At 38.6% G+C, this 12,010-nt stretch overlaps 1 protein-coding gene across 3 annotated transcripts in view; it reads left to right on the top strand.

Annotated features, from left to right (window-relative positions):
• Positions 1–12,010, top strand: part of CFAP299 (cilia and flagella associated protein 299) — a 613,349-nt gene that overhangs the window by 12,550 nt on the left and 588,789 nt on the right. For all 3 annotated transcript variants that reach the window (XM_045984663.1, XM_045984671.1, XM_045984677.1), the window contains exon 2: positions 10,380–10,510. In XM_045984663.1, the coding sequence (XP_045840619.1) occupies positions 10,380–10,510 (131 nt within the window). The remainder of the gene's footprint in view (positions 1–10,379; positions 10,511–12,010) is intronic.

Below are 12,010 nucleotides of genomic sequence, written 5' to 3'. Positions count from 1 at the left end.
ATATTTTTCTCTTCTTCCTTTTTTATAGTTATTATTCTGGAATGAATCATAAAATAATCTCTGTCTTCATTTCCTCATCTTCCACTTTTCAACCCACTGCAAGCTAGTTCCCATCTTCATCATTCAATAGAAATTGTTTTCTCCTGTGGTCGCAAATGAGGGATGTGTCAGTAAAGTCAGCGAACACTCTGTAGTTTAATCATTCAGATCGTCTACTGAGAGGATGGCTTGTATTGGTGTACAAATAGAGGCAAGAAGGCTTTTTGTGAAGCTTTTTTAGTACATCAGAAGAAAGAAGAGTGTGACTAGAACTAACGTGGACACAGCAGATATCATCAACCAACACTTCCTCTCTCCTTTCCTTCCTCCCTTCCTATTTTTCCATCATCTGCCTCCCTATTTTATATGACAGTATGAAAGAGAATAAATCAATAAAAGCACTAGGAAGCAAGAAATGATCCACTCTAGGGAACCAGAAATTGTGCATATTTTTTGTAAATTAGAAAGCAGATAGTAGTATCAGATTGACAAGATAGAGAAAACATAGGCCAAAATGAATAAAACAGATTTAGAGAAATGTCAGAGTTAATAATAATACGAAGGGCAGGAGAGAACCTGTAATTGATTAAAGAAGTTAATTCCACATATCTAAGCCAGAGGTACACCCTATACATGGTATATGCACTCCCAGTATTTAACCCAAGAATGAGTGAGAGAACTGTTCTCTAAGGAAAGTGAAGTACAGGCCTAATAAGGAGACCCGGAGGGAGTAAAGGAGCCTGAGAAAAAAGAAGTAAGCTCAAAGGAATTAAATCATGTTAGAAGTTATGAAGAGGAGCATAAAATCTGGAAAAATTATACTTATGCCAAGCCTTTCTTATTTTGGCAGTTAGGTTGGAAGAGCGGGATATATCCCAACTCTTCTTTCTCTTTCATGCCCATGTATCCTCAAGTGGAGTCTGTATATCATATTCTGCCCTTTTATACATAACGTCCACAGTTGACCTATTCAGAGGAGAGTCCAGTAAGGGATCTAGACCTGTACAGCTATGGAAGGAATCCATTATAATGTCTGTATCAAGCAAGTCCTCTGTTCATATGTAGCCACAGATGTTTGAGGAAACAGAATGAAAGAGTTAGCCCAAGGTGACAAAGGAGAATAACTAATGTCAGGCAAAACAAAACATTTAAAACCCAGGGAGCACATTAGATAAATTCCTATCTCAGAGATATTTTAGTATCAATGAAACCTATGAGCAAAGTGATAAATGTATGAAAAGGGAGAATCAGAGAGCAATAAAGAATTCTTAGAAATTAAAAATATAATCGACAACATTTTTAAAAGGACTAATAGAATGGACACTTTTTAAAGGACAAATTTATCATGTGGAAGTTAAAAGTGTATAATTACTCAGAATATAGTGAAAAAAGAGGAAAATAAGAAAGAATTATATGAAAGAATAATTCCAGGAGGCTCAATATCTATCTAATAAACTTACCAGAAAGAAATAAGGCAGAAAATGAGGGGGATAAAATACTTAATTGAATAATAGAAAATTTTTTCTCTGTGTTGGAGATAAGCACAAAATTATAGTCTGCATTAGCTATGTAGTTGGACAAATGAAAAAGATTCCCACTAGGTACATAGTGATAGAATTTTAGAATTCTGAAAATAAAATGATAATTCAAAAATAATTCAAATTGGATTGGATGGTATTAAAATTAAAAACATTGTGCACCAAAGTACACTACCAATAGAGTGAAAAGGCAGCCCATTGAATGGGAGGAAATATTTGCAAATTATGTATCTAATGAGGGGTTAATATCTAGAGTATATAAAGAACTTCTGCAACTCAACAACACAAAAGCAAACAACTCAGTTAAAAATTGGCAAAGTATTTGAATGGACATTTCTTCAAAGGGTATCACAAATGTCTAATAAACTCATAAGAAGATGTTCAGCATCGTTAATCATTAGCTATGCAGGGGTGCCTGGGTGACTCAGAGGGTTAAGCCTATTTTCAGCTCAGGTCATGGTCTCAGGGTCTTGGGATCAAGCCCCATGTCCAGCTCTCTGCTCACCTGGGAGCCTGTTTCTCCCTGTCTCTCTGCCTGTCTCTGTGTCTACTTGTGATCTCTCTATGTCAAATAAATAAATAAAATCTTTAAAAAAATCATTAGCTATGCAAACTAAAACCAAAATCATATATACAATGAGGAAAAGAGAATTTCTTCAATAAATTGTGCTGGGAAAGTTGGACAGCTATACATAAAAGAATGAAACTGGACCACATTATAATGCCATACACAGAAATAAACTCAAAATGGATTAGAGACCTAAATGTGAGACATGAAACCATTAAAATCCTAGAAGAGCCCAGCAGTAGTTTCTCAGACATCAGCCGCAGTAACATTTTCTTGTAGATATGTCTCCTAAGACAAGGGAAACAAAAGTAAAAATAAACTATTGGGACCACATCAAAATAAAAAGGTGTTGCACAGCAACAAAACAAGAGGACAACCTACTGAATGGGAGAATATATTGGCAAGTGATATATCTGATAAGGGGATAATATCCAAAATATATGAAGAATTAACTTAACACCAAAAAGAAAAAAAAAAGTCTGATTAAAAAATGGACAGAGGGCTTGAATAGACGTTTTCCCAAAGAAGACGTACAACAGACACATGAAAAGGTGCTCAATTGACTTATTTCACTAAGCATGATACGCTCTAGTTCCATCCACGCCGTCGCAAATGGCAAGATTTCATTTCTTTTGATGGCTGCATAGTATTCCATTGTGTATATATACCACATCTTCTTTATCCATTCATCTGTTGATGGACATCTAGGTTCTTTCCATAGTTTGGCTATTGTAGACATTGCTGCTATAAACATTCGGGTACACGTGCCCCTTCGGATCACTATGTTTGTATCTTTACGGTAAATACCCAGTAGTGCAATTGCTGGGTCATAGGGTAGTTCTATTTTCAACATTTTGAGGAGGACATGGAGAAGCAACATGGGGGGTTAGGGGGATAGGAGAAGAATAAATGAAAAAGATGGGATTGGGAGGGAGACAAACCATAAATGACTCTTAATCTCACAAAACAAACTGGGGGTTGCTGGGGGGAGGTGGGATTGGGAGAGGGGGAGGGGGCTATGGACATTGGGGAGGGGAGGCGAACCATAAGAGACTATGGACTCTGAAAAACAACCTGAGGGTTTTGAAGGGTCAGGGGTGGGAGGTTGGGGGAACAGGTGGTGGGTAATAGGGAGGGTACGTTTTGCATGGAGCACTGGGTGTTGTGCAAAAACAATGAATACTGTTACGCTGAAAAAAATAAAATGGAAAAAAAATGCTCAAAATCACTAATCACCAGGGAAATGCAAATAAAAAACCACAGTAAGATATCACTGTATATCCTTTAGAATGGCTGAAATAAAAATGATAAGAAGTAACAAGTGTTGACGATGTGGATATGAGGGGACTCTGTTGCGCTGTTGGTGGAATGTAAATTGGTATAGCCACTATGGAAAACAGTATGGAGATTCCTCAAAATTTAAAAATAGAAATATCATATAATCCCTTAATTCCTCTGCTGGGTATTTATTCAACAAAATGAAAACATTAATTGAGGAGTATATGGGTGGGCCATTCAGTTAAGCATCTGCCTTCAGCTTGGGTTATGATCTCAGGGTCCCAGGATTGAGACCCACATCAGACTTCCTGCTTAGCAGGGAGCCTGCTTCTCCCTTTCCCTCTGCCTGCCACTCCCCTTGCTAGTCCTCTCTCTCTCTGCCAAATAAATAAGTAAAATCTTTTTTAAAAAAACCCCGTAATTAAAAAATGTGCACCTGTATATTTATTGCAGCATTATTTACAATAGCCAACATATGGAAGCAACTTCAGTGTCCATCAGTAAATGAATGGATAAGGAAAATGTGGGACATACACACACAAACACATACAGACACACCAGACACACAGGAGTATTATACAGCCATAAAAAAGGACAAGACTGTGCTGTTTGAGATAACATTGATGGACCTATGCTAAGTGAAATAAATGTGACTGTGAAAGACAATGTGTGATTCCACTCATAAAAAAACGAGTAACATCAGACCTGTAAATACAGAGAATAAACTGATGGTTGCCAGAGGGAAGGGAAGTGGGGGGTTGGGTGAGGAGGATTGGGAGATACAGGCTTCCAGTTATGGAATGAATGTGTCACAAGAATCAAAGGCACAGCATAAGGAATATAGTCAATGATAATTGTGATAGTGATGTAATGGGACAGATGGTTGGTACACTTGTGAGTGTAGCATAATGTATAAACTTGTTAGCTCACTAAGTTGTACACCTGAAACTAATGTAACATTGTGTTCATCTATACTGAGAAAAACCAAAACCGTTCCACAATGATACAGCATTTCACATCTATTAGGATAGCTATTTTCAACAACAACAACAACAACAAAATAGCAAGTGTTAGCAAGAACGTGGAGAAATTGGAACACTGCACCTCTGGTGGCAATATCTAATGGTGCAGTCATCATGGAAATCGTCAAGCTGTTTGAGCATCTCCTCAAAAAATTAAAGTGAGAATTACTGCATGATCTGGCAATTTCACTTGTGAGTATACAGCCAAGAGCATTGAAAGCGGGGACTAGAACAGACACTTGTGTACCCGTGTTCCTAGCAGCACTATTCACAGTAATCAGAAGGTGGAAACAACCCAAGAATCTGTTGAGGGATCAGAGCATAGAGAAAGGTTCCATCCATCTACAAGGCAATATATTCAGCCTTTAAAAGGAAGAAAGTTCTGACATGCTACCACATGGATGAACTTGGAGGACATTGTGCTAACTGAAATAATCCAGCCACAAAAAGACAAATACTGTGTAATTTCACTTTTATGAGATACCTGGGGTCGTCAGATGCATAGACAGAAAGTAGAATGGTCATTGCCGGCGTCTGGGGGAAAGGGAGAATGGGAATTACTGTTTAATCGGTACGGAGTTTCAGCTTTACAAGATGAAAAGACTTCTGGTGATTGACAGTGGCAGTGATTGCCCAATTGTATGAATGTGCTCAATACTACACACTTCAGTTGGACCGTACACTTAAAATGGTTAATTTTATATCTTCTATATTTTATCCAAATTAAAAAAATAATTTGGAGTGTCAGTAACTTACCTGTAAGTCAGCTTGATCTCAGACTGCATTTCCAGGAGTGACTCCTAAAAGAAAATAATAAAATTAAAGTAAATCTTATAAATAATAAAATTAAAGTAATATCTTTAAACTTCTGGAAAATTTTATTTTGAAATAAATAAAATTTATTTATCTATAAATAATAATATCATGTTATATATGTATATTACACATAATATATAAATAATAAATAATATAAATATTCATTAATATATAAATAATACAAATATTCATTAATATATAAATAATAATAAATAAAATTTATTATTTTGAAAATAATAAAATTAAAGTAAATCTTATAAATAATAAAATTAAAGTAACATCTTCAAACTTCTGGAAAATTTTATTTTGAACCAGAATTCTTTACCTCGTTGGATTAGATATCTTCTGTTTGACCATTGAGACCTACCTGCTCTGCTACCCCAACCTTCTCTCTGTCCTAAGAGGTTGAATTCTGTTGAGTGCTTCAGCTGGGCTCCCCTTTGCCTTTGGCCAGTTGGGTTCAGCCAATTAGAGGCACCAGCAAGAAATTAAAATCCAAAAGAGAGAGGTTAGGCAGCCCCCCCCACCCCCGATTTCTTCCATACTGTGCTGTAGGTTAGCGATGGATATTTTCTTCCAAAAAGCCACAGTTCAGGGTTGGTTTCTACAGCTGTTTCCCTGGGCTCTATTAAGGGCTCCCTCCTCTTACCTCATTTGGACTAGTTAGTGGCTGTTAATAACTTATTGCGGTAGCTAGCGGCAGGATGCTTTGTTATCTCTCTAGGATTTCTCTTAACCCTGTCTATACCTTTGTTAATTAACTCAGCCACTCAATTCGCTTAGTTACTCTATTTACATGTGTCATCTGTTTCCCGCCTGGACTGACTAAAGTAGGTAATTTAGCATTCAAATGGGAGTGAAAAATAGTCCCGCCCTCCCTTCCTCCCGTCTCTCCCTCTTTTCTTTCTTTCTCTGTTTCTCTCTCTCTTCTTCTGATGAGAAATACCTCGGTGATCCAGACGCTGGCTCCCTCTTGTTTTGGACTCACCTGCTAGGAGTCTGGCTCACACCACACAACACCAAATTCCAATCTTCATCTACCCTCACCCTCACCCCACTAGAGGACCATTGTGGGAGGCAGCGTGCTCCAGGGGTGCAGCCATGCTGGGGGCGGGCATGGGCTCTGGCCCAAGGACTGGGGACAGGACAGCCCCAAGTTTGTTTGGGGAGTGAATTGTGCAGGCCAGGCCACAGATCTGTAGCCTTCCAGAAATCAGTATGACCCTGGGGAGTTGTGGCCTGCTGGGATGGAACCCCGGAGTCCCAGTCCAACTCTGCAAAGTCCAGGGCCGCAGCGACTGGAAGGCAGTGTTCCAGTGCACATCCCAGGAGTCAAACCTCTGTTGCAGCAGCTGAGAGCTGTCTAACATCTGTCCCAGAAGAATAGCCGTGTGGTCAGAATTAAGTCTTGCACAGACATTTGCTGCCCACTTGGGTGGCGTCTGCCTTGCCACATGTGGTTTTACGGTTCATGTGCAGCAAGGAAGCCTTCTCTTTAAGGACGAGCCATGTCTGGGTTCTGCTCTGCATGACGCCTCTTTATAGTTAACCTGCTCCAAACTGCTGGCCTCCAAAAGTCAGTGACTCATGTTCACATAAGGGAAGAAGCACTGACAATTAATGCAAGATTACTGTCTTCTTTATATGCTTGGATTACCATGGCTGGTCACCTGTTTTTACTAAGATGAACTGTTATAGTCAAAAGCAGTAGAGTTGTAGGGGCGCCTGGGTGGCTCAGTGGGTTAAGGCCTCTGCCTTCAGCTCGGGTCATGATCCCAGGGTCCTGGGATCGAGCCCCGCATGGGGCTCTCTGCTCAGCGGGGAGCCTGCTTCCTCCTCTCTCTCTGCCTGCTTCTCTGCCTACTTGTGATCTCTGTCTGTCAAATAAATAAATAAAATCTTAAAAAAAAAAAAACCAATAGAGTTTCATAGAAAATGGTAATCTTTTTGCCCTTCCAAAAAATGTAAGTGGAATCTCAGAAGGGCCAGAGGGAAGTAGGGAATAGAATATATTTGAAAAAATAACGCCTAAGAAGTTTACAGATTTTGTGAAAACTATAAATCCACAGAGCCAAGGAGTACAGCACATTTCCAGCAGAATAAGCACAAAGAAACCAAACTAAGGACTATCTTAAATTGCTGAAAACCAGTAATAAAGAGAAAATCTTAAAAGAATCTAAAGTGGAATGACACATTATATAAAATAAGACAGACAGGAAAGACTACACACCTCTAAGAGGTAGTATGAGGCCATGAGGCAATGGGGTGACGTCTTTAAAGTGCTGAAAGCTCAAAAGTCAACCTGGAACACTAACCCAGCAAAAACGTTTTTCAAAAATGAAGCTGAAATCCATTTTTTCCGTCAAACAGAAGGCAAGGTAATTAGTTGTTGGCAGACGTACGCCACAAGAAATGTTAGAGATTTTTAGGCAGAAGGAAAATCATATCAGCAGGAAACACGGATATACACAAAGGAATAAAACATCAGAAGTGCTAAATATGTGAATTAGTAAGAATGTTTTGTTTCTTGGGTTTCTTTAAGGATAATTTCTTTAGAGATGATTGACCACTTAAAGTGGACAGATGACTTCGGACTCTCCTCGTGGTAGTGGTTGGTGAGGCAACCAACGTCTGCTTTCCACTTGTTTTCTCAGTAGGTCTTGCCCTCTGTTCCACCGCACGTTAGTGTAGATGATTGCAGAGCTATCTGGATGATGTTTTGTGGCCCAGGTAAGACGCTCAGAAATGCACAATTCATTCCATATATGAAATTAAAAGAACAACGTTTTAGTGCGCTTTACTATGTCAAATATTGTGTTGACTACGAGTCTTTGATGTTCTTCTAGAAAAACCCCACAGCGTCAGAGTTTAGCTGAGAGTTGTTTGCATTTGCTCACTTTTAGCATATACTTAATGTAAACTTACACTCCAATCATCTCTCTTCTGTAAACCAAATCCAAAATCTTGACTGTTTTTTTCTATTAAATATTAATTCCACTAGGTGGAGGCATTTGCTTAGTTTTGTGGTTCTCACGAAAGAGCCTAGCAATAACAAGTCTAATAAGCAGGGGAACAAGTTAGAAAAAAAGGCACACAGCCCTCCCAAGCTTGGTGGTTTGCACTGAATTAGCTTGGCAAACACATCCCCATTACTACACGGAGTTCCATTGAACAACAGGGGATTAGGGGCACCGATCCCCATGCAGTTGAAAATCTGTGGCGAACTTTTGAGTCCCCCAGAACTTAACTGTCGATGGCCTGCTGCTGACCAGTGGTCCTACCGAGAACATAAACAGCTGAGGAGAGAACATGAAACATGCATGTTTTGTATATCACGTGTATTGTGTGCTGTATTCTTACAATCAAGTAAGCTGGAGAAAAGGTGATGTTATTAAGAACATCGTGCGGAGGGACCTGGGTGGCTTAATCTGTTAACAGCTGTCTTCAGCTCAGGCCATGGCCCAGGGTCCTGGAACGGAGCCCTGCTCAGTGGGGAGTCTGTTTCTCCCTCTGCCTCTGCCCCTACCCTGCTCACAGTTTCTCTCCCTCTCTCTCTCTCTTTCACATAAATAAAATTTTAAAAAAGAAAGAACATCACAAGGAAGAGAAAACACATTTACAGTACTGGACTGTTGTTTATCTAAACTTTACGTTTACATTAACTCTTTGTAAGACGAGTCGCCTGTCTGTACCTGTATCAGTACTGTCTTACAGGATACACACCACTGTAGATGTTATGGGTATTTCTGACACCAGGATGAAAAGACGGTGTATGGTCTGTAAGTGTTGATGAACTTTATCATGGATTTGTGTATCTTTTAGGGTAGTAAATGATGAAATAGACTAGTGTCTGCATGTGTTTTACGCGTTTATAACACAGGTAACTTTTTCATAATTCTTCCATTCTTTATAGGCTCCCCAATTCCTTTATGAGTTTGTAAAATTGCTGCAAATCTCTAAATAATTTTCCAGTATATTTCTTGAGGAAAAAATGTGTGTAAGTGGACCTGTCCAGTTCAGATCCTTGCTGTTGGACAGTCGACTGTGTTTGCTTTTAATGTTTAGCAAAGGAAAGTAGCAGCTTTTCTAGGCTGATAATGTCTAAATGTTTTCTTCCTGCTGGTTTGGATTTTAAACTAGCCTCTAAGGGCTGAATCGATTATTAACCAGGCCTCTTACATTTTCTCATGTAATCCTGTCAGGTGGTTCTTTTTTTTTTTTTTTTTTCCTGTCAGGTGGTTCTTGCATTCCACAGTGATGTATAAAGTGTCCATAACAGTAAAATGTATGCTTATTTCATTTTAACCAAGATGATAATATAAAGTACATTATTAATATATACATATTTTAATGTAATACTTTAGCCTTTGTATCAGTAACTTAACATAAAAAGAAACCTCTTCAGATTATGGGGAAACAATATTCTTTTTTGAATATGCTATGCAAGCGACACAATGTGTGAGACATTTCTTAAAGTAGCTGAAATATGAAAGGGCTAAAGGATTGTGGGGAAATTTTTTTCAGCTTGAAGCTTTTTGGTTGTCATCTTTCTGGGTTTCTTCTTTGCTGTTTTTATTGGTACCAACGTTGTATGGAAACAATATCTTTCCAGTTAAATAGGAAATTCATCTGCTCTTTATTTTGTATTTGAAGTTTTAATGCTCCGTGTCACCAGTTCATTGACTTCAAGAAGTAAGTCTCTGAAATGTTGCGCTTTATGGGAGGAACCCAGTTCTCTTCTTGTGCGAGTGGTTTTTAAAAGTCTTTCTTGTATGAGAACTATTGTCTCAGTTTTATTGTTTTAAAGATACTCTATTAATTATCTACAGCTGCTCTCATAAATGGTTTAAAAACACAACAGACTTTTGTCCTTTAATCCCTTAGAGAAAATTTAGTGACTGATGTTTCCTTTGTATCTTCATTGTACATCTGTGGGAAAAGGATGACAATCCAATGTTGATGAAAGTATTGTTAGAATTCTAAGTTTTCGTATCTCAGATATCTCATATTTAAAAAATAAATTTGATTTTTCATTTAAAACAGTTATCTGGTATACATCGAATAAAAACTAAGATGTCTAATTCGTGCACAAATCTTAAAATTTATTTTTTTCTTTAGGATGAAGGCCTGGCCCGCCAGTTGGTGGAGCTAGGCTACCGAGGGACTGGAGAGGTGGTGAAAAGGGAAGATTTTGAAGCAAGGAAGGCAGCGATAGAGATCGCAAGGCTGGCTGAAAGAACTCAGAAAAAGTAAGTGTCTGTGTTCCAAATCTAGATTTTATATCTTAGGGTAGAGTCTCTGGAAAAGTCCAAATTCATTGGCACTGTTGTAATGTAGAAACATTGGCTGGAGCAGGTAGAACTTGAAATATCCCAAGCACGTGTTCTTCAGGTCGGGAACTGGAGAAACTGTGATACGCTTGCAAGAAGTCACATGCAACTTGAAGCTATTAATTTAGAGACATAAACGCCAAAATACTGTCATTAGACTAACAAAGTCTTATTAAAAAGTAAGTCAGTGTTATTGGCTTTATGTATTTATATACTAAACATATAAGTGACTTTTGCCTTAGAATTCTTTGTACTTTTGAGACCTATGAGTCTTTGACATCATTTATGTACTTATGTTTCTGAAAACATTATTTCATTCAACTTTATTGAAGGTCACTGGCTTTTGTCAATGTGACTAGTACAGGGTCCATGAGCTAGGAGTCTAATTAAATATATTAGATATATGATGAAAGAGCTGAGTACCTAAAGTGAACCTTGTCAACGGATAAGCCAGCATGAAGGTGTGACAAAGCGGTTATCTGTTTACTGTTTAAAGCTGAATGCTGAGCTGTGCATGTTGAAGAGGACGATTACTTAGAAGTTGGCATATTATTCTTAGATATAATTTTAAAAACTACCCTATAATTATGAGTAGAAATCTCTCATGTATTTATCATAACAAATAATGTTTTGGTAGTGAAATGGGAATTGGTTCCAGGAGTGTGCAATTTTAATTGATTGTTCTATTGGTTATTGGGCTTCATTACCGTGGAATTTTGGAATTTAATATACTGACATTTGGTAAAATATTAGTTATCTGATGCTGCCATAACACATTACTACAAACTCAGTGGCTTAAAATAACATGAATGTATTTATTCATAGTTCTTTGGGTCAGAAGTCAAGAGGACAGTGGCTCAGCTGGGGCCTCTGCTCAGTACATCACAAGGTTGAAATCTGGGTGTTGGCTGGACCGAGTCATGGTCTGGAGACTCTGAGGATGAACCTGCTGCCATACTCATTCAGGTTACTGGCCAGACTCCGTTTCTTGTGATTATGGAACTGAGGTTCCCATTTCCTTGTCCACTGTCATTCTGGGGCCTGGGCTGCGGGGTCCTACAGACTACCCACATTTGTCCTCATGCTTTCCATGTGGTCCCCTTTCAGCAGGAGTAGTTCAAAATTCTCTCACCCTTCAAATTTCTCTGACTTCTCCTTCTGTAGCATCTTTCCTGATTCTAGCCAGAGAAAGAGCTCTCCTTTTAAGGGCTCATGTGGTCACACTGAGTCCGTCTAGATTATCGTGATCATCTCCTTATTTTAGCGTCTATAACCATCATTACGTAAGGTAACATGTTTGCAGGTTCTAGGAATTAGGGCACGGGCAGCCTTGGGGTGGGCATTCTGCTTACTGCAGGTCCTTTATACAAAAGTTTGAGAATTTATTCAACATAGTTATACACGACTTCTGTTCTTAAA

Source organism: Meles meles, chromosome 2 (genome assembly GCF_922984935.1).
Source record: "Meles meles chromosome 2, mMelMel3.1 paternal haplotype, whole genome shotgun sequence".
Taxonomy (NCBI): Eukaryota; Metazoa; Chordata; class Mammalia; order Carnivora; family Mustelidae; genus Meles; species Meles meles.
Note: the sequence above shows the minus strand (reverse complement) of the source record. Positions and strands in the feature narration are given on the sequence as shown.